This window comes from Rhinolophus sinicus, linkage group LG18 (genome assembly GCF_036562045.2).
Source record: "Rhinolophus sinicus isolate RSC01 linkage group LG18, ASM3656204v1, whole genome shotgun sequence".
In the NCBI taxonomy this organism is placed as follows: Eukaryota; Metazoa; Chordata; class Mammalia; order Chiroptera; family Rhinolophidae; genus Rhinolophus; species Rhinolophus sinicus.
The window spans coordinates 10,764,597-10,787,382 of record NC_133767.1 but is presented as its reverse complement, the minus strand read 5'-3'; the positions used below and the strand labels follow the sequence as shown (position 1 = coordinate 10,787,382).

Sequence of the window (22,786 nt, the reverse complement as noted above, 5' to 3'; positions counted from 1 at the left end):
GCACATTCAAGACGCGCTTCTTCTGCCCCGTTCTTTTTCTCACAAATCCTAAAGTTTTCCAAAATGGACTCTGGAAGGTACTTGTTCTCTAAGATATTATAAAGTCTAAAAAATGATTCTATGATTAATTTTTAGGAAATACAAAGTTAAGGAAAGTCACACTTTTATTTTATTTTTTCAACTGTGGGATTTCTCAGAGCCTTTAATGTATAAAAGTGAAATACAGAGAGATGGAGCTAATACACAATTTTTGGCAGAGTCATGTGATCACAGACCATTTTGGGATGCAGAACACCCTCTGAAAAACACTCTTGAAAATTATATCAGTTTTGATTTTTAGTTAAGGTGTTACTGTCTGTAAGTTATATATATATATATAAAAAAAAAGTAGATTCAGTGGATTTCTGGTAGTTGGGCAGTGGTTTGGAATGTTTGTGCCTCTCTTGGCCTTTCTTTCCATCTCCCAAGATGGAGAAGCCTCACTTGCTCACATGACAACATTCTCATCAGAAGGAACCAGGGAGAGGAGGTTTTGCTCATAGTTCTTGCATATTGTTGGAGGAAAATCATTCCCAGAGACATTCCCTGCAGACATTCTTCTCTTAGATCTCATTGGCCAATCCGTGTGCCAGTCACTGACCTGCAATCTCAGTGATTGGCTGCAGCAGCCATGATTCATCCCCAGGGACAGGCACATCGTCACCTGAACAAAAAATAGGATTTTCTTAAACAGGAAGAAGAGGAGAATATCTTTGGTGGCGTTAGCCCGCAGAGTCTTCCACAAAAGGATTCCACAGTGGCCCTCTGTGTCCCTCATGGTGTTAGTTTCCTGTCAACTCCTTTATTTGTTCCCTTTCATCCCACACACACGACTGTGGGAACTGCATATAAAGCCTCAGCAAGTGCCTGAACTCTGGCTGTAGAATTTGCAATAGCTGCTTTCTCTGCAGATTTGATACCTCAACAGATCACATCTCCTAATCCTAACTGACTCTCTTACCCAGCTTGGCACTCTGTGTGTTGCCTTATGTTCTTTGGTCTTATCCTGGATGCAACATTTTCTAATTTCCCTTCAGCATCAAATATCGACAGCAAACACGAGCTTCCGCACCCACATGCCCAGCTCAGCCCCAGAGACTGTCCACGAGCTTTCTGTCCCCTTCCCTTCCCAAAAGAAGGGCGTCAGCCAGTCACTCGTCATGATGAGTGACCTTCTCAGGAGGCTGTTGGGATTGCTCACATTGTCAATGTGCAAACAACAGAACAGAAAACCCGTTTATTCCTCCATCCCAAGTTTTCTCAATCTAGACTAGACAGAACCTTCTTCTGAGCTTCCATGTCACATTGTTGCTGGGTTCTGTGGAAGAGATGGTCCACGGAGCTCGCCATGAAATCTGTACACTAAGTACTCCTGACTATGGGCTCTCTTTACTGGCCAGTGCCAGGATGGCTGCTGATGCGGAGCAGGGGACATTGCTAGTTGTGCAGTTGTCATAACCCAGCCGTCAGCACTGGCCTCTCTGGCATCTGGAACTGACAGATGGACACATAAGCAAGGACACGAGACACGACATGACCTCTGTATCCTTTGTCTCCCTCAGCAATCTACCAGTTAGAAAGATGGTGTGCTTGTAGGGGAAGGGGATCCGGTGACCACTTTGTTGGCATTCATGTAAGATATTTGGTTACAAAAGGACCTTTTGTGCTTGGCATGTCAGATGTGGGGTTAGTCAGAGCTTATAATAAGATAAGTAGAGCTTATACTACTAGTCCAGTAAGCAGGAGAAAGCTTAGCACTCAGGTGGGCCGGAATCTGCTCATGGACTGAAATCCATAGATGGGAAATAGCTGCCTGAGGAGTCGGCACAGAATGAGGGGCACTTAGCAGGGCTTGGGAGCTCTGGTTATGGGTTTGGGTACATGTCTCAGTTCTAAATGCCTAGCTAGTTTTTCAAAGCTTCTGTTTCCTAATGTTCAAAATGGGGATATTTTCCTCAGGATTGTTGATTGGATGAGATGACGTACGTAAAGCACTTCTAAAAAAAAAAAAAAAAAAAGTGTGCTCCGAATCATTAGTGTTTGCTATTATTGTTCGTATGGAATTGTTCCCGATGGTTCTCTCATTCCTCTTGCTACTAGGAATGCCAGGGCAAAGAATACATTCAGGGTATATGGCTTGCCATCCAACCTCTCACGTTCCAAACAATTCAAAAGTCAGGTTCTGTAGTTGGTGGCATGGTGGTGTCTTCAGAAAAAACCCTGCCTCGCACTTGGTTAAGCAAACAAAAAGGACTGATTTGGGTTTGCCTAAGCAGAAAAGGCATGCAACCAGGCCTCCCAAGGAGGTTAGAATTGGAAAGCTGTCGGAGCACAGACACTACTTCCTCATGTCTTGTCTTTTGTTTCTTCTTGTGAGTCCACTCTGGATGTGTTTTTTTTTTTCTTTTGAAAAGGGTTCTCTTTACCATTTCTATGCAGCAGCACCCTCCAGCCTCTAAGATTTATGCTGCATCGGTTCCCACAGGTGTTAAGGACTTACTGCTACTGCATCCTGAATATAGATTCCTGGGAAAGGATTCTGATTGATCCAGCCTGGGCCAGTTGTTGCCTCTGCTCCAATCAGCTCTGTCCATGGAAGCAGCTTCAATAAACCAGTTGCCCAGGGCCAACTATTGAGGGAGGACTCAATTTTATCAGGAAAGAGCCATTGCCAGCTGAGTAAATATTCCCAATTATGTCCCCTACACCCTCCAAACTCAGAGAACAGGGCTGAGCAAAAGATCCTGGGAAATACCGTTTCCCCAAAAATAAGACCGGTTCTTATACTATATTTCCCTGAAAATAAGACCGGGTCTTATATTAATTTTTGCTCCAAAAAATGCATTAGGGCGTATTTTCAGGGGATGTCTTATTTTTTCATGTACACAATCTACATTTATTCAAATACAGTCATGTCATATTCTTCTGGAACATCGTCATAATGTACCAAATATTTCCATCTGGCTGACGATCTTAACTGGGGCTTATTTTCGGGGTAGGTCTTATTTTCAGGAAAACACGGTAGGTGTGCTACCCACCCCCAACTTGTAGGTCTGCAATTCCCAAAGTGTGAGACACCTATTCTGTGTGGTTCTCAGAGCTTTTCAGGGCGTAAACATCAAGTCAGTGAGAAAAGGTGACTCAGAAAGTTATTCCATTTTCGGTTCTTTCTCCTTTGTTTTTTTTTTTTTTTTACGTCAATGAGAAATGCTCAGTTTAAAGTAGCTTTAACAAGTCTAACAATTTCTAAGCTCTCTTTTTAATAGAAAGGGAGTGTGCCTCAGGCTGAGAGCCTGCAGCAGCTAAAGCATCTATCTAGACTTTAAAAACATTGTTTGTAAAATGCAGTATTTAAGAAGAAGGGGCCTGAAGCTAGGCCTACTGAGACAAAACTCTAGACTCTGCAATTTAGTACCTGTGCACGTTACTTAAATCCTCTGTGCCTCAATTCCTCCTCTGTATAAAGGACATAATAATTGCAAGTATTTCAAAAGTTGTGTGTGTACGTGTGCACAGCAAACGAAGATTAAGATAATTAATGTATATGAGGTTCTTAGAACAGTGTCTGGTGTTGAAAAGGCTCTTAATAATTGTTAGACATTGTGTTGTTTGGTTTTCCATTAACTTTTGTTTATGCCTCTTGATATTGGTTTTCCATTTATAGTGACAACACAAGGTGTCCTTGGAAAATACTTCTATTTGGGTTAAAAATGTGTTGCTTTAAAGATAAGTATGAGCTACGTAATGTTACAGATAGCCCACCGTGATGACAAAACTCGCGACACTGGATGGCAAATGACTAAAGTTTTAGAAACACAGGCATTCTGGCGCCAGCCTTGTGAAAGATGTTGTAGAACATATCTGCATTATCAATATTTAATTTGCCAGTTAGAAGCAAGTTTCTCATTTCTGCCAGCTCCAAGAGGGATGTGGATTGCAGAATGCGTGTTGCTAATGATCGTCTTGGCTGAAACCCACTGCCTACATCCGGGCACCAGATACTGAAACTTCCCAACTGCCTTGGAAGGGAGCCATCAGAAGTGGAGATACCTTTCCCCTGCCTCTCTTACCCTCACTCTTCTAAAGGCCAACCCTTCCTTAAGGCTTTAGGACAGCAGGGAAAGGAATGTCACCCCCAGTCCTGGGTGAGACCTCACAAGATTCATGTTTCTTGAACTATATAGTTTTAGGTGGCCTCATTGGAGTGCCTGCTTCCATTCTATTATTTATTCAAGAGACAGTCTTTGATCACAAGCCACATACCAATCACTGTGGTAGGTAGTGGAGATAGGATGGGATGCCGGAATCTATTCAGTTCCCATTCCCCTATACCTTCCAGCCGAGTGGAGAAGATACGCATTTTTCAAATAACCAGGACAAAATTCTACCGGTGAAACTGGTCAATATCTGAAACGAGAGATGCTATGTAGAAAGACATAGATGGAAGACGCTTACCCAGTCGGCCTCCAGTTATCAGACTTACCAGACTAACACACACTGTCCAGTCCCTTTACAAAACATATTGACAGATGCCTGTGGCATCCTGTGAAGTGACCATTTTGCATGACCTCACCTTGGTCTTCACCCGTCAAAAGTGTCTGCTTGCCAAGAGTCCGTTGTAGTCATTCCCAGACCTGCGCCTGCCAGCTGCACTTGTTGTAATTACATTATTTAGTGGAATATTATGGAAACTGATGAAAAATGAGTGCAATAAGGAAAAGAGCTGTTTCTATGAAAACTAAGTTAATGCTTTGGAAACATTCTGTGAAAGCAAGCTTCAAAAATTATTTTGATTAGTTGTGAGTGAGACGACTGTAAAATGTTAGTGGAAAAAGAACCCTTAGAAATATGGGACGATTCTGCAGTTAGAATCTTTCAGATGTAGCTTGAAATTCTTTCTCTGCTTTGACTAAAACAAGAACTAATAGTATAGTCAGAGGTTGACAGGCTTTTTCTGGAAAAGGCCAGATAATGACTACTGTAGGCCCCGCAGGCCATGGGGTCTCTCCTGCAACTATTCAATGCTGCCATTGTAACAAAATGCAGCCGGAGACAAAAATGAATGAGCAAAACTGTGTGCCAATAAAACTTTATTTACAAGAACAGGTGGTGGGCCAGATTTGGCCCCTAGGCCACAGAGGGCTGAGCTCCACTGGAGATTCTGAAATGTGGATGGAGGTTTCTGTGGGGAGGATGATGAGGGATTTCAGTCAGCAGAGGAATCACTCAAAGAAAAGGCCTTGGCCTCACATCAAAGAGGAACAAAATATTGCACAGTAATATATTTACATTAAAACAAAAGAATTAAGGTATCGCTGCATCACTTTAAAAATGATTCCTTGGTTTCTAAAAGGCTTCCCATTAACTACCTTCTCTCTTTCCCAACTGAAATGGCTTCTAATGTATTGATAGTTAATACAAGGTCTTGACACACAAAATAAAATTATGCTTCTTATGTGCAAACCCTAGCGACTCAAAACCCCTTGAGTAGTCTAGAATGGAAAAACAAATTGATCCTTTTTCTCCGAATCACCCAGCAAGTAATTTCTGGAAGTCCCCAATAAGGGGGACACTTTTCCTGTGTGTACACCTCTCTGCAAACTGTGGTTCAGCTGCTCCAGAAATCTCTCTTTTCTTAAGAAATGTCTCAACGTTCTTGTCTAGATTGTTCTGTCTTCAGAACCCATTCTCTGGAAGCCGGTTGTTGCCTGCCCTGTTGACGTTCCAGATACTCAGCCAGAGTCAGCCATTAGCATAGTTTTGCTGGATACTCAGGAGCTAACAGAAATCTGGGGTGTGTGGTGACTTCGAGAAGGGGCCCCTCATATGCAGGCCTCACGTCCCCCATATCAATATCCCTGTTGAGCTCATTGCAGGTTCCAGGTATGGCCATGTGCGTGCACATACAAGAAAAACAAACGGATCAATTCTTGCTTTAATCTTATATAACAAATGGTTTCATCTTAGTGATTTTCCCCAGCCAAAGGGAGTTTTCCCCAAAGCAATTAGCTCTCTACGCCTGGAAACTGCAGAAACTCAGACCACCAGAAGCGTCTCCAAGGACAGCTCCCCTGCTAAGATAAGAAATTCATAAATACATACAAATATTTTACAAGAATGCCGTCTTCACCAGCCCTTGCATTCCACACTCTTTTTTGCAGATCCCATGTGCTCCCCAGTATTTGCAAGGCTGTTAATCGATGCGTATGAAGGAGAGTAATCAAGAAACCAGCCAAATCCTTATCAATTTTAATTTCCCCAAATTTATCATGAGGCCTGGTTACATCAAGAAATGTGCAGGTAACCGCCTGCCTGATGTTGGATGCTGAATCCTGTAACTCACATGCTTGTTAATTATCGGTTCTCCTTTGAGTCTCCCCAGGTATTTGAACACTTTCTCAGATGACAGTCTCCAGTTATCCCATGTAGGGCAGTTGGCCTCATTCTCCCTTCCCCTTGTCTTAACTTGAACCCATTCTCCCGAGTCATCAGCCCCCTTCCCAGGGCAAATCCGTCCCATGTCTGGTTTTATCATTAAATCAGTATCACGCAGCTTCCAGCAAAACCGCTAATAATGCTGACATTTCAATTTGTCAGAGCCACTCATTTCTGTGACTGATGCTGAGCAAGGACTTACCTTCCTGCTCTGTTCTTCTGGGGTCTAAATACCAATCCAGGAAAACAAGGAAAAAAAGAAAGCCAGTTTTGATAGGGAAGGGGAATGGGTCAGGAGCAGGTAAATAAGGCGTCCCTTAGTTTCCTTTACTTAGAGACAGAAGGAGGCCAAGTTTCACTGTGACGACAAGGCCTCGGGTCCTCCTTCATGGCCAGAGTGAATCCTTATTCAGGCTGTGCATGTACATGGATGCAGGTGAATAGCGTGGGGATTTGCCACATGCTTGCTTTTTGCTGGCATTAATGAACATTCCTACCCTGAGCCAGCCAGCAGGCCGTTGTTCTTTTGGGGTTAGTTCTCCTCCTTCCTGTGTTCAGTCTTGGAGAGATGCTAAATCCAGCCATGGTCTCTAGATCTGGCCACGGCAGCCAATGGGAGTCTCTCTTCTGGCCAAGCCAGCCAATGGGAGTCTCTCTTCTGTCTAAGGCAGCCAATGGGATTCTCTCTCCTGAGACTTTGGACATTCCTTAGTCCCTTCAGGCTGCTGGGTCAAAATACTGCAGACTGGGTGGCTAATAAGCAGTGGAAATGTATTTCTCACAGTTCTGGATGCCAAAGATGGTACCAAAAACCCTGGTGAACCTCTTCTTAGGGGCTGTTTTTCTAGCTACGGTTGCATTTTACTCATGCACAGAGCAAGCCAGTCGCTTCCGGGAATGAATAACCCTGGAAGCTGCCCTCAACTCGGGATGGACAGGAGTTTGGGGGATCAGTGCCTTCGCTTCCTCACCCCTTGGGTGTGGTGACTCGGAGGCGTGTTCTCCCCCAATTCCCAGAGTGGCACAAAGGGATGAAATGCCAGTTTCCCATCGTGGTCACTTGTGTGGTAGCAAAGCCTGCTCGGTTTCCTCCCATCTCATGTCTCACTTTCTCATTACTCTAAAGGCGTTGCCTTAGATCGTGTTCCAAACATACAATTAGTGCTTGAATTTATGCAGCTCTGCTTTGGGGGCGGAATCCATGCTGAAATGGTGAGAGACACCAAAGTTTAGCAGTTCCATGATTTTCCATCACGCTGGCATTTATGTGATCATTTGTTTGCCCACCCCTCTTTTTCTTCTCTCTTATATGTCACTGCTGTTCTTGGGGAAAGTCTTGGAGTAGATTTCAAAGCATCTGGAGTTTGATCTTTTGCTCATATACATTCGCCAACAGTTGGGAAACTTGTGTTGAGCTGACGGGGTCATTGGGGCACCTGATTTGGATAGGACAGTGTCCTGCTCACAGGTGAGGGAACAGTGCATTGGCTCTGACGTGATGTCAAGTTTGCAGGTTGCTTCTAAGCATATGAAGGCCTTCCTGGATAGAAAGCATGGAGTCATGACTTCTGCAGGCTTGTCTGCCTAAGAGGCAGCAAGCAGATCTAAACACTCGCCGAGTATTGTGTCTTAGAGATTTAAATAGTTTTGGCAATTTTTATAGTGTTATTTCTCACTGGTTGTACATCCTGGATCTTGACTGCATATGTGGTTTGACGCATTTAAGCCAAAGGCATGTTTTTATAGATGTCTGAATTAAACATAGAACGCTTTTCAAGAGAGCTGAGTTAACGTTTAAGTGGTTTTGATTAACCTGGTTTTGCTTATTTGCTCCTAAATATCCTAGAGCAGAGCCATCTCCCTTTGCATAAAGTGATTTGGGAGCACAGCCCTAGGAAACATAATTTTCTAAATAGCCAAGAGCATCATGCCCAGAATATTTCCCCAAAGTTGCCTCAAACGAAAGGTTTGATATTTAGCCATTTTCCCTGCTCAGCTACTCAGGTCGTGCCGATTGAAAAATTAGACCCTAACTATATTGACAGCAAATTGATTCAGGTCGCCAAAAACCAGAGCTGATGGGACTGTGATGGGGGGTGAGGGGTGGGGGGCAGTTCAGGAACCAGTGAGCGGGGACTCAACTTGGAATTTGGAAAAATTTTAGTGCATGCATTTTGCCCAGAGTGGCATGGTGTCAAGTTTTCCTCTGGCTACATTTCCCGTTAAGAGAAATGAACTCCCAAGGAGCAGGCTAGCCCTTCATGAGCACATCTGTACCCCGAGTGTGAAAAATGTGAGTCCCATTCGGTTTAATACACCACAGGTTCTTCTCAAGCTGAGCTAAAGCTTGTACTGAGCACCTACTGTATTTCCCCGAAAATAAGACCGGGTCTTATATTAATTTTTGCTCCATTAGGGCTTATGTTCAGGGAGGTCTCATTTTTTCATGTACAACAATCTACATTTATTCAAATACAGTCATGCCATCTTCTTCTGGAACATTGTCATGACGTACTAAATGCGTCCGTCTGGCTGACGATCTTACCTGGGGCTTATTTCCAGGGTAGTTCTCATTATCGGGGAAACACGGTAGCATATGCACCACGAGGAAAGGAGACATCTTACTTTGAAGGCAAAGCCAGTCAAAAGCTTACCTTTAAGGGCTATGCAATCTGCTAGATAGAACTGAGCAACAGAATTGAGAACCAGTGAGAAGAAAAATGACTGGGAAAGAATTGAACAAAGTCTTGGTGACCTGTGGGAAATACCAAGCATTTAAATACATGTAATTGGAGTTCCAAATGGAGAGGAGAGGCCGAAAATGGGACAGAAAAATATGTAAAGAAATAATGGCCCCCAGTTCCCCAAGTTTGGTGGCAACACTAACCTGCACATCTTGAAAACACAGGGGAGAACAAGCAGCTTAAATACAGAGAAATGCCAGACCTTGGGACATTAGGGAGAAACTGCTCCAAACCAAAGATGCACAGAGCACAGCTGCTTTTGAAAAGAAGATCAGTGTTTGTCTATTGTGCAGCGGTCTCCCCTGTGCAATCTGAGTGTAGGTGGTGAAGACCCATAAAGCCTCCACCCCCACCCCAAACACTGCACACGTCTGGGTTTGATGAGAATGGGAAGGTGAAAAGAGGACTCTGTGATAGCAGTGTCAACGAGAAGTCAAAGAGAGAATGAAAGGAAAAGAGAGAAAAAAGGCAGAGGGACTCGCCAAAGTGCAGAGGGGATGCCGGGCAAACTGTATGGTCGTCAAGATTCAGTTCCAACGTCACTGATGAGGCTGCAGCGGTGAGTTTCATCTCTCTACAGAGAGCTCTTCTGTGTAAGTACAGACTGCGTTGGAGTGGGGATTGGCCAACTCGTGGGAACAGTGTCACCCAGCCCTTCTCGTGGGCACACCCACTGTGGACGTGTTCAGTGCTTGGTAATGACCAAAGTTTTCATATGCTAACAGTTATTAGTTTTAGTTCACAGTGCTTGTTTGTTTGTTTCTAATAGAACACTGAAGGTTGTCAAAGAGAATTCTAGAAGAGGGTTGTGGGGCGGAAAACTTGTGGCTGTTGTGTAGCGTTAGGACAGTTTTTGTTTGGTTTTTAATCACGTGTAGGATTGAAAAAAAATAGTTGGCAGTGTTTAAAAATCCTGAGATTTCACACAAATATCTCCAGATTTTTGGCTTCTCTTTAAAAGACCAATTTTTTTGTTTTAATTAAAGTTTATTGGGGTAACAATTGTTAGTAAAGTTACATAGATTTCAGGTGTACAATTCTTTAATACATCATCTATGTATCACATTGTGTGCTCACCACCCAGAGTCTGTTCTCTTTCCATCACCATATGTTGGATCCCCTTTACCCTCATCTACCACCCCCTCCCCACTTACCCTCTGGTAACCACTAAACTATTGTCTGTGTAAAAGACCAAAATTTAAAAATAAACAAATACCATAAAAATCCGGAAATGTGGGGCCTGAATTCCTACATGGAAACAATTTGTTGAAACTAAATAACTCTCGATTCATACAGTTGAGGGGGCTTACTGTAGTTTGTCAGTTGCTATTTAGCTTCACATTTCTGCTGTTTCTTTTTCTTCAATGGGAGTTAAGTGCAAAGGAAATTTTGCCTCTACCCAACTCTTTGTTAAAAATGGAAAACTAAGATTGACCAAGAAGAGTCACATGGCCCTGCAAAAAAAAAAAAAGATACACCAAATGTAGACTACAGAGGGTGCCAAAGAAACGTTTACACGTTTTAAGTAAGGAAAAAAACTATTAAAATTGTAATACTCAATATACACTGATAACAAAAGACAAATACAAGTCACGTGGGACTTCTGCAATTACAGGAGGTGCTCAAAGTGGTTCATCAGTGTCAAGACACAACTGCTGCTTGAGCAATGCTGCAAAAAGTGTCCACTTGTATACATTTTTTTTTGGCACCCCTGGTGTTTTCAAATGTTTAATACGCAAAAACTATACTACCTACCCTGCCAGTTTCGCTCAAATGTATCAACTGTGTAAGGCCCCTGCAAATATTTGAATCTCTTCAAATGATTGAGTAGAAATAACAACACAGAGAAAGTGTGAACACGTCTAAATACCATCTTCCCTTTTCCAGCTGAGATACGTGCTTGTAACAGTTTATGTATATATTATGGATTCACCCCTTTAAAGTCTTATTCCAAAGTCATGGTTGATATGCCCACTCATATACCTCTTGTGAGCCCTGGGAAGGATGACACAGCTTTTTTTTTTTTTCCTTGACAGTTTAAGTAGCTGTCACCTCCCTTAAGACCAGAAAACAGGCTGTTGGTCATTGCCTTAGTTAAACCCTTTCGTTCTGAACAACTTTCTAACATTGCATTTCTAGAACAGTGTAGAGGTGTGTGCTGCTGGTCGGTGTGGGTGGGAGCGATGGGCAAGACGCCACTCTGATTTCATGAAGCGGGTCCTTTGAGTGAATAAGACCCCAGAGGTTTGCTTTGCACAGATTTCTCCTGACCTATCCATCATTTTCTGCCCAGAAGTCTCTTCAACTCCAGTGGAGTTTTAACTCTGGGGGAATGGTTCCTCCGAGCAAGCATCTTTCCAGGGGCACACGTGGCACCTGAGTCAGGCTAGTCATTCACTTTATTCATGGGGTGGGGGTGGGGGACATCTTGCCATCAGTGGGCAAGGCACCTTCCGTCCAACAGCTTCAGAATATATATGAATGATCTTCATGTGTAACTGACCAAAGCAAGTGCTGTTTTGCAAACCGCAATGAGTTTCCAGTGATGAATTTTCTTAAGAACGTCAAAAATGAGAATTTTAGGTGCACAGAGGCGGCAAAGCCAGTGCATTTATTAGCATTAAGGGTGAAAGTCTCAAAGATTAATCTGTGAATAACTGTGCCATTTGTAACATCATAAACACGGGCTAATGGAAAGATGGTGCGGTGGGACGCGAGCATTTGCAACCTGTCATCGTATTAGTACATGGATCAAATTTGCTCCTAAGTTCCTCAGCAAATATTCAGTATCATGTTTGTGTCTTCTTGTTATAATTTGTACTGTATTAGTAGCATCTTTACCATATTAGTGCTGTTGAAATGTTTTTAAAATGATATCTCTTGGGTGGATGGAAATGGAATGTTCTGAGGTTGTGCAAGTATTAGTCATATTAAACTTGCCCTGTTAGCAGCTTTCCCTTGAACTGATACTTAAATGAGGTTTTAATATAAACAAAATGTACTTTCGAAATGTGCTTCCAGCTACAACCAATTTCTCCCAGTCCATTAGCCACTTTGCATTCCTTTTAAGAAACTTGAGATTGTGGGTTTATTGAAGAGCCAAAGTATTTGCTCAACTCATTAAGGCGAGAAAGTGAAGTCACAGGCTCGCTGTCCCCTAACTTCCTCTGGATGCCGCACTTGCAGCCTTCACCAGCTCTCCTGGGGAGGGCAGGCCTCTTGGTAGGTTTTCTCACCTGTGCCTTTCTGTACCACCTGACCCGCCTTCCCCTGTCTGTGCAGGAGGCTGGGAACTCTGCTGTTCCTGCTTGACACCCTCATGCTCTTTGGATGCCAACAATCATGGTTTTCTTGCAGAGAAAGAGGGAAGGAACGCTGAACTGTCAAAGCACCTCATGTCCACAGCGTAGGGTTCTGCCGTGTCAGTGGAGGCGGTGGGGTAACCTTAGGGAATGACCTCACCCAGCGACAGCTTGATTTGGGAAATGGCTTTTTCACCAGCAACATGGACATTTTTGTTAATGCCCTCATGGAGAGCAGGCGTATTGGTTTTCTAGGGCTGTCTTAACAGTGTGCAAAAAACTGTGTGGCTTAAAACAATAGATATTGGTTGTCTCCTGGTTCTGGAGCTAGAATCTGATATCAGGGTGTCAGCAGGGCCATGCTCTCTCTGACGGTTCTGGTGTGTGTGTGTGGGGGGGTCCTTCCTTGCCTCTGCCAGCTTCCAGTGGATGCCCCCAACCTCTGGCATCACACCAGTCAGACGGCCGTCTTCTTGCCATGTGTCTTCACATCATTTCCTCTCTGTGCATGTCTGTCTGTGTCCAAACTCCCCCCTTTTATAAGGACACCATTCGTTTTGGGTTAGGAGCCACCCTAGTGACGTCACTTTCACTTGGTTATCTCTGTAAAGACCCTATTTCCAAAGAAGGCCACAGTCTGAGATACTGGGCCTTAGGATTCCCACGTATCTTTTTGGGGGACAAACTTCAGCCCACGTTCTCAGGGAACCTCTATTCTTGTGCATTTGTGCCACATCGTGCCTCCGTCTTAGCAGCAGAGGCCTGTGGTGTGACTTGTTGCCGCCTGGGTGTTAGGCCATCATCGGTGTTAGGGAACAAGAATACTTGTGGGGAACCCAGCTCTGAGTTCCAGAGAGCGTCAGGCACCTCTTGGGCCACAGCCTGGAGGAAGCAAGGGGTGAATTCTAACTCATAACACTGTCTGCTTTGGTTTCAGCCAACATACAGATCCACTGAGAACAGCGTGAGGAGACATAGGGGGATGAGATGGGAGCAGGGCGAACATTTCAAAACAGGCATGACTCCAGGTTGTTTATCTGCCCAACACCTGTTTCCTAAGGATCCATCCTGTGTCAGACACTAGAAATCTGGAAGTAAATAATATGGTTTTCTTGTCTCCAGGGAGCTCATGAGCTATAAGGGGTTACCCTTTTGGTCCCCTGTCCCATAAAAAACAAAACTAATGACCGTTGTATGTTAGCACGAATACTATTGCGTGGGATTCAGTGAAGGCTAATCCCATGCTGAGTAGCACATTCATGGCTGTACTTCTGTTCTCTCATTAAGTCTCATCCAGGGAGGTGATCTCCATTGTATCACCGATGACCCCTGCGCTTCTCTGACACACCCAAGCTTGGAGGTCAGATGTAGGATCCAAACCAGATTTGCTGACGCCTCCTCCCATCTCTACACCAACCCCTGTGGCCAGGGCCTGTCTTTGTCCCCTGGCGAAGCCCAGGGTCACTATCCATTCGTGTGTATGACTCAGCTCCGCCTGGCCCGGGCACATTGAGGGTGGTCCAGGGGATGTGTCCTCAAGGAATTCCAGTGCGTGTCCCTCGAAGAAGCAAGGGGGTGCATGCTGGATAGGCAGATTTGAAGCAACGTGTGCCCACTTCTTTGGGAAGTTCTGTGTGGGCAGAACCGATTTCATCCTCTGTTCCTTTGTCCTTGGTCGTGCAGCCCAAGGCCCAGGCACACAGGAGGCGTTGAGCAGCTCAGACTGGTTCCTTGTCCGAGTCAAGTGGTAAATTCTTAGGGAACAGAGAGGCCGTGTCACATCTGTGTCTCTCCCTCTGTATAAAGACAAATAAAATGCCCTAGTGAATAAAGTACCTCACAAAGGCTTTTGCATTGCGATGGAGAGCGAGAACCAGGAAGAGGAGAGAGAAGAATAAGCATCGTCCAATCTGGCAGGAGGCGGCTTCTGGAGTGCTTGGTATGTTCAAACTCTTGATCTGCGTGTGGTTCCCTAGGTGTGTGTGTGTACACTTAACATTAGTGCCCTTTATGGAATGGTGGTTGCCAGGGGCCGGAGGAAGAGGGAAATGGGAACTTATTGTTTAGTGGATACAGAATTTTACTTTTGCAAGATGAAAAAAAGTGTTGAGGATGGATGGTGATTATGGTTGCCCAACAGTGTGAATGAACTTAATGCAGGTGAAACGGTTATGTTATACGTTTTATATACATTGTAGCCTATATATTTTTTACCACAGTAACAAAAAACTACTGCATGGTACTGTATCAATGTTATACCTCAATCAAAAAATAACAGTGAGGTAAATAAAATGAAATGTCCCACTTCCATGTTTGCTCAGGAGGCACTGGGAGGGTTGCACTGATCGCTGATAATTTCACGCAGGGTGGACAAGCGGTGGCAGAGATGCTGAACGCAGATTGCTGAACACGGGTGTAAATAGGTTATTCCCTCCAATGCCTGGCCGGTCTTCCTGGAGCTTCTTCTGCCTCCCAAGTGCTCATAACGAACAACCTGTCTTTCTCCTGGCAGCACTGCCTCCACTCTGATTTCAACGCCAAAGAAAGGGCTGTTTGTATTGAACAAATGTAACAGAGCCTTCGTCCCCAGGAAATGTCTATTTGTCTTCATCACGTGTGTTACAAAGTTTGCAGACCACTCTCCCTGTGCTTGCTTACGCTCCGTGGCCACGTCAGAGCATCCCCCCGTGATGCCCTCACTGGGTGTCCTCTGAGGCCGGTCCGTGGTCTCTGAGGGTGCATGCCCCCCTTGGTTTTTGTCCAGCTGCACGTCAGCCCTGTGGAATTGGCTGCTCTGTGAACCCCTGGTGTTAGGGTGTGCAGCCCGTGACTGATGACACTGTGTGTAGTTAAATCCCCTGCATCGCCACCTGGTCCGGGCCACCATGGTTTATTGCCCAGAGGACTGCTACTGACTCCTGACTGGCCCGCTCACTCTCGCTTTGGCTCAAGGCCGTAGTCCATTATGAGCGGCCAGGGGGGACCTTGGAAATAAGTTATTCCCTAGCTGAATTCCCCTGGCAGCTTCTCATTGTGTCTGGAGCCAAACCCAAACCCCACCCTGTGATGACGAAGGCTCGGCGTTGGACGCGTGCTCACCTCACTTGCCAGCCTTGGCTCCTGCCCACCTCTGGCTCCAGCCACACTGGCCTTATTAAGACTGAACATGAGTAGAATTTCCATTCTGTTGCCACAGTTTATGTCCTAAACCTTGGCCTGTATAACTTCGGCTGCTCCTCACTGGGAAACCAAAGGGAGGATGTATCTGGCTTTAGAGAAATTCATCTCCAATGCTGGAAAAATGAGAGCCCTCGTTCCTCACTAATGATGGGAATAGAAGTAGCTGCAGGTTTATATGGAGGGCAATATGTATATGTTTAATTAATTAATGTGTTCATTTATATATTGAGCACTTCACTACACCCATATTCTATATTTCCAGCTAAGATTTTTGTAATTAAGTGATGGTTTGTGCCCTATTTCATACTAATTATATATTTTAACTATTTCACAATAAATAGTTTTTAAGAAATCCTACCAATGACCTTGTATTAAGCAGTACCTGCCTGGAGAATCCAGCAATAGGGCTGCCCCTACTGAGTAATTAAAATATGTCTAAACATCTCCCTGTCAAGAGCAGTCTTTCTGGTTGCCTACATATTCCTTGAAGGCACTACTAGGTTTTGGGATGATGTAGTAGGAATTGCTAGAACCTTCCCTGAAGGGGAAGAATCTGCTTTTGCCCATGTGGCCAGAGAGATGAAGAGATGAGAATTGGCCGTGAGTAACCATGTCCATTTTTTGGGGGAAAGAGGAAACGCTTGGGTTCTCCTCACCCGATGGGGGGGTGAATCACAGACATGGTTGGTTACATGTCGCTCCAGGATGCTGAAGGTCATTCACTGATGTCACTATGGGCTGTGTTAGTGAACACTGTCTTCCTGGTAGGACATTGTAGCTGCTGTGTCTATACGATTGTGCCAAAGACTTCTGGCTCAAAATGGAGCCTCCTCTGCAGGACTTCTGTTCTTTCAGAAAATAGTGTCAGGGGAGGGCACTGCGATAGCGTATTAAATAAAGGTCCCAGCTCTGATTAAGGTGGGTTTTTCAAGTCATTTTTCATGTTCAGTTTAGTGTTTAGTAGCTCAGCTTCTTAATGAAGACTTTCTTTTAATAAAGTTGAAAGTCCAGGGCTAAGTGTCCTATGTTATCTAATAGTTCACATGGGTATTCGATTCCTGTAGCAGGTTAGAAACCACTTCAACAGATAGGTCATGAGGAGCTCAATCAGTGTTGCTTTTAGGCCATTGCTTTGCAATTGATTAATTATGGGGCTGAGCTGATAATTGATAACTGGATTGATTATTTAAAAATAATTCCTATTCAAGGATAAGGATCAGGAGCTTTAGATATACCCACGATGAAAGCAGCTCCTGGCCTACCAGCCAGGTTGCAAATGGGGGGTGGGGGTGGGAGGGAATTGGTTCTGAATTAAATCTTTGAGTATGTTTACTTTGTTATTAAAATGATTTCAAATGGAAGTTTGGGGGATGGCAGTAAATAGAAAATGTCAGTCTACTTATTTCAAGGAACAAGGTTTGAGGAATTGATTGAATAATCAAATTGGTTATGAGCAGAATTTCAAATGCGGAAATCATTTGCTGACACCCCCCGAGGGGGCAGCCTACTCAATGTTCCATTCCATCTGTTTAACCTCTGGACTCCAGGGTAGAGGAACCGTAACATCTCCCGAACTTGATTTATGAAAAGCAGCTGTCTTCTGCTTGGATCACAGTGATAAAATGTTTCACCATCTTGGGTGACTCGCATTCCTTGCAGAGGGGCCACATGTCACCCAGGTGAATTGGTAGAAGCTGCGAAAGGAGAGGAAAAGCACCATCAGGGGAATCCTGTATGCTAACAGAAGCTGAAGATTAAATGTAAGAAGCAAACAAAGGAAGAAAAAAAAACTCAAGAAATACTAAGTACTGGTCCCTCAATCTGTTATAGGCTACCAAGTCCAGACTGTATCCAGTTATGCACAGATCAGATGTGATTCTTTGTTAGCTTTCTTAGAGCTTATTTGATAAGTGAGTTCATTAGCTCAGGCGTGCAGTACATACTTTATCTCATTGTTTATTTAGAATCAACTTAATTTTGAACCCATCTCCTATCCCACCCAGCAGGCAAAACATTCACTTTCAGGCATCTCACAGCCCGCCCTTTTCCTAGGCATGTGGGAAGATCTAGGTGGTGCAAATTGCAATCCAAGAAGGCATTGGGGATGGATCATGGACAATCCGTTGATCGTGGTTACCATGACAACATCTGCCATCTGATGCTCATGGTGTTTCTTGGCTTGGTGGCTCAGTTGCTTCAAGATCATACTTAGAGTGAAGTTGCGAACCTGGCACTTAGCATCCAGCCTGCCTAGGGGCTCTTTGCAACCATCTTCTTCTCAAGACTCAAAGACCTCTGCCCCACACAGACTTTGGAGCAGTTCGCCCCACCCCGTTAACTCTCAAAGGCACTGGCACTCTACCAGTCACCGTCCAGGTGTTCTAATATCTTACCTACTTGTTCTGATTGACCCAAAGGTCATGACCTCAAATACAAAACCTAGGCAAGTGAATGAATGTGGCAGTCGAGAAAGCTGGGTCTTTGGTGAACAGGAGAACGTATTTCAAGTTCAAAGATATTCAGATACAATTAAATAAAAACACAACACTCTACTGGTCAAGTGCTCCACTAACATGTACTACTTGCCTTAGGCTTTGGCCAAAGGAAATTTGCAAATAAACGCAGTCTGCCCCTGCAAACCAGAGCAGTTGGCCCCCCCTACTCTGGATGTGATTTGTTGGGATGCAGGGGCCTCTAAAATTCTGGCAGCAGATAAGATACTGGGCATACGTGATGGAGATTTCACCATTCAGTGGCTGTGGTTATTTTCTTGCCACTTGGAGGTAGCTAGCTCAGAGGATCTCTCCATCACTGTTTGTTTAATGGCATGGTTTGGCGTTGGTTCTCCCCAAACTGCTTGGCCATTATGCATGTTGATGGGACTACCTATGGGCTGTTGTAACAGGTGCCTCGCCACCTGCGCAGTGCTGCAGATGAGTCCACAATTTAGCTAATGCATTTTAATTATTTAGGTGACATTTGCCTTGTGCGATTTTAGGTAGAAATGTAAACTGCCGAGGAGCTCGGTTAGGCAGTTTCTCTGTGTGACATATAAATATATAACTAATGGTCAAAACTCAGACCCGCAACAAAAGATCACTTCCCCCCCTCCCCTAATGTACAAGTTGCATTTTAATATTAATTCCTCCTTTATCCACATATCAATAATTGAGCACTGCATCAATTAATATGCCAGGCAAATTGCATTCCCCATCCTCGCGTTGACGATGTAGTTCAGTAATGGAGATAATTTTCAAGATAAAGTATACAATTTCAAGTGGCTTAAAAAGAACAACTAATCGAGGAGCATTGATTCAAGGAAGAAAAAAAAAATGGGGATAATTTCAGGATCTCTTAGCTGTGCTTCCAAGCCGGTGTGGATTTTTTTTGTAAGGAAAGCCTGTCGAAATGATCCAGTTTTCTGCACACCACCACATTCCCCAGGTCTGCAGTTTGCAAAGGATGAGAGAGAAGGAAGAAGAAACACACACACACACACACACACACACACACACACACACACAATCTGGTCTTTTAATGAGGGCATATGTATAATCTCCATCCGTGGGGCAGGAAGCGTAAGACATTGTGCTAGGAAGTCTTTTTGTGGCTTTCCATTTGCTGGGTTTAGTTCGTGGGGTTTGGGTTTGCTCTGGATTTGCTGAATTGGCACCCAAGCGTCGACGGCCCATCCCCCGCCCGCGCTTCCCTCCGTTTCCCGGTACACACCCTGGCTGCGAGCCCCGCGCTGGGGGACCCGCGGCTCCTGCACAGCCATGGACGGGCAGGCGGCAGCTGCGGCGCAGGCAGCAGGCAGCCTCGGAGCCCGCAATGACACCGCGGAGACGGTAGATGGCTGTCGACAAGTGTGCTGAGCCGTGCGCTCTAAAGAGCAAGGAGTCTGGGAGGCCTTGACCGGACTGGATGCTGCTTTTATCTGAAGTACATTTAAAGAGATAAAGGGGAAGCCGGGTTGCTCTACATGTTCGTTTCTCTGCGGCTGGAGCTTTACTTTGAGTTAAAAAAAAAAAGGAAAAAAAAAAAAAAAGAAAAGCATTCTCAGATGCTGGCCTCCCAGAGTCAGCGTCTCCGTGCAGATGCGCTTGTCTCCAGAGTCAGCGTCTCCGTGCAGATGGGCTTGTCTCCTGTGAATTCCACCAGTGGGGACTTCCGTGAACCTCCCACCAGCCACCAGGAAATGGTGTAGCGCCCTCCCGTTTGGGATTACACCATCCTTCTTATTATTAATCCTACCAGTGCCGTCGGTGTTTGTTCTCGCCACTGTTGCGGGCTGCCTCAAGTGTCCGGATTTGCTCATTGAGCAGCCACACCAAGAATTTGTTACCTAAGCAGCCTTGACAGGAAAGAGAGGAAAGGCAAGAGTTAGAGAGAGAGAGAGAGAGAGAGAGAGAGAGAGAGAGAGAGAGAGAGGCTGCCCGAAGCCAGTCGCATCACACAGTGCCACTGAAGGAATGCTGTCCTCATAAACTCATAAACAAGCACAACAACCCTTGTTTAAGGAAAGAAGAGGGGCACTCAGGACTTGCCAGCAAAAGGCAAGATTTTCTACCCACTGGTTTCAGATTTTCTTCCAGATACTCTTGGTGAAGTAAGGAGGTTTCTGCTTGCTGACAGCCCTTGATTTCTCTTTCAAGATGATGATGTATCTGTGGGTAGGTAGTCTCTCTCTCTCTCTCTCTCTCTCTCTCTCTCTCTCTCTCTCTCCCTCTCTCCCCTCTCTCTGTCTCTTTCTCTCTGATTAATAAATTGACTTTGGGGATACAGATTGCGGCCCAGAGTAATCGCATGTTGTGTAAGGTGATTATGCTTCTGGCAGAAGAATCTTGCCCTGTTAGAATCCATGTGCTACCTTGTCCACTGGGACTTTGGGGCAAGACCTGGGGCATTAGAGCATTAGGCTGCAATTTTATTTTCAGTTGCAAAAAGGAAACAAAAAAAAAAACAAAAAACTGTTGGGGGCGGGTGGCGAGAATGCATGCTTTTCTCTCTTCTTGAAACACTGTGATGGTGAATTCGAAAAAAAAAAAAGGAAAAAGGTCTGGAAGAGCCGGTTCAGATGGCATGAAGCCAATTGAGCAGCACTTGTAGCTATGTGCGATTTCATTTAATTACCAGGAATGAACTATTCTGAGTAGTGGTGGCTTTTCTGTTTGTTTTGCTTTCTTTCTCTCACAAGTGACTACTTATTTGTCATTTGGGGGCTGAGTGTTGTAGTGGAGAGTCGTGTGTTTTATTTGCCTTAACCAGGCATGTGTCTTGTATGTTGTGTATTTGACAAGCTTGGTCTTGCAAAAGGTGGATTTCCATGCACTTCTTCTGACTTCCTGATAAATGGTATATAGTTATTGTTTGTTTGTTTGTTTGTTTGTTTCCCCAGGAAATGGCATTCAAATGAAAGCATTGAAGTGGAAACCTGTATTTAGGAACTATAATATTTAACTGTTGAAACAATTTTAAAAGCATTCATCTAGCATGCAAAGGCTTAGAAAAATTCCTTCATCGTATTTTGAGGGGCCACTATGTGCCCCAGTTGAGTTTGGCTACAGAAGGACTTGTATGCGTCTCTCGGCCCAGTCACCAAAGACCTAGCTGTGTGATTTCATGTTAAAGACAGAGGGTTCCCTGCTTTTCCAAGGGAGGGAGGATTAACAAGGTGGAACACTACCTCTGGTTTTCATCAGCATTACCACCATTGTCGTTTCGTGTTGTTCAGCAGACTTAGAAAACCCTCTTTGTATTCCCCTCCCTCCCATCACATTTCTAGTTCAACTCAGATCCATGAACTTGTCTTGGCTGGAGGTAGACAGCGTCTGGGTTGAATTCTTTGTTAACCACATGGGTTCTTTGACCTCTGCTGCTGTTTCAGCCTGCCTCACCCCTCCGTGAGCTTTGTGATGTACCCTTTTTTTTCTCTTCCCCCCTTTTTTTGTTTTTTTGTTTTTGTTTCCTTTGTAGTGACTTTAGCTCCATTTCCACCTGGCTGATTTTTGCACAATACAGTGCATTCTGCTGGTTGTGGACAGACAATCTCTATTACGGTTTTGTTTTTATTTCAGGGCAAGTTTTCTCTTCAAACTTGCCTACCATTAAAGAAGTGTTTGGAAACATACACTCACTAAATGGCATAAACCCAGCATAAAACTTAACAGAGAGTTTTACCTAAAAGCCTTCACTGCTCACACCATTTATTTTTGATGGCCGAGGTGGAAACGATTAAAATTTTCAATGTTTACAAATGCTGATTTTTTTTTTTTAAGCACTAAGAAATTGGTCACATGGGATCACAGCATCAGTTATTAAGGAAATTACTAGTATTTCAGGGCAAGCCATCTATTTTGTATTTTATTTTGTGAGTGGATTTGGGTTCATTGTAAACACATTTCAATTCCCTTAGGCTGTAGTGGGTAACGGTTTACTGGTCACACTTTTTCTCTGAGTTGCTAAGTGGTGTCGCTGATTTTATTTATGAAGTTTGCCTGCTCTCGCCATGAACATGTTTGCAACTCAGAGCAGGGGGAGAGCCTGGCAAGGTCCAGGCGCTGTCCCAGGTCCTGAAAGATTGCTAAGGACTCCTAGTAATTAGTCCTGGACTTTTAAAAGCAATGTTCCTCAGTTCCTATTTTCCTTTTCCCGACCAATGCTTTATGGTGCTACATGTTTTTATTAACTGCATTTATCAAATTGAAAAATGGTCACTACCTTCCTGCCCTGTGCCCCAGGATTCTACTTACATCTTTAATGCAGATATTTTGTTCTGCATTCCAAAAACGGCGGAGGCTTTAAATGGGAACAGCTGGATCCATGCTGTTTAAGGAGATATGAATTAGTGAGCTAGCATTAACGCTGTGAGGTTGGAGGGGTTTTCCGTTCTTTTCTTCTTTTTTAATGCAGAGGTTCTGCTGTTGCCTTCTAGTCTGTAAATAAAGATACTCTAAATGTGGCTGATATCTCTGTTTAAGAGCTCATCTTACTTTCAGAAAATGAGTCTCAGCTATATCCGCGTATGAAAATAGTGTTTGCTGCTCTCTCATGGATATAAAAACGAAAATGAAGGGACATGGAGAT

General features: G+C 44.3%; 1 protein-coding gene across 34 annotated transcripts in view; it reads left to right on the top strand.

The window, feature by feature from the left end:
• The window catches only part of RBFOX1 (RNA binding fox-1 homolog 1), a 1,997,160-nt gene that overhangs the window by 1,421,681 nt on the left and 552,693 nt on the right, over window positions 1–22,786 (top strand). Inside the window, exon 1 of one of the 34 annotated variants that reach the window (XM_074323069.1) lies at window positions 20,147–20,373. The exons of the other annotated variants lie outside the window; for them this stretch is intronic. Within the exon in view, the coding sequence (XP_074179170.1) occupies window positions 20,356–20,373 (18 nt within the window). The 5' untranslated portion in view covers window positions 20,147–20,355. Of the gene's footprint in view, window positions 1–20,146; window positions 20,374–22,786 lie in introns of those variants that run through there. 34 annotated transcript variants of the gene reach the window in all.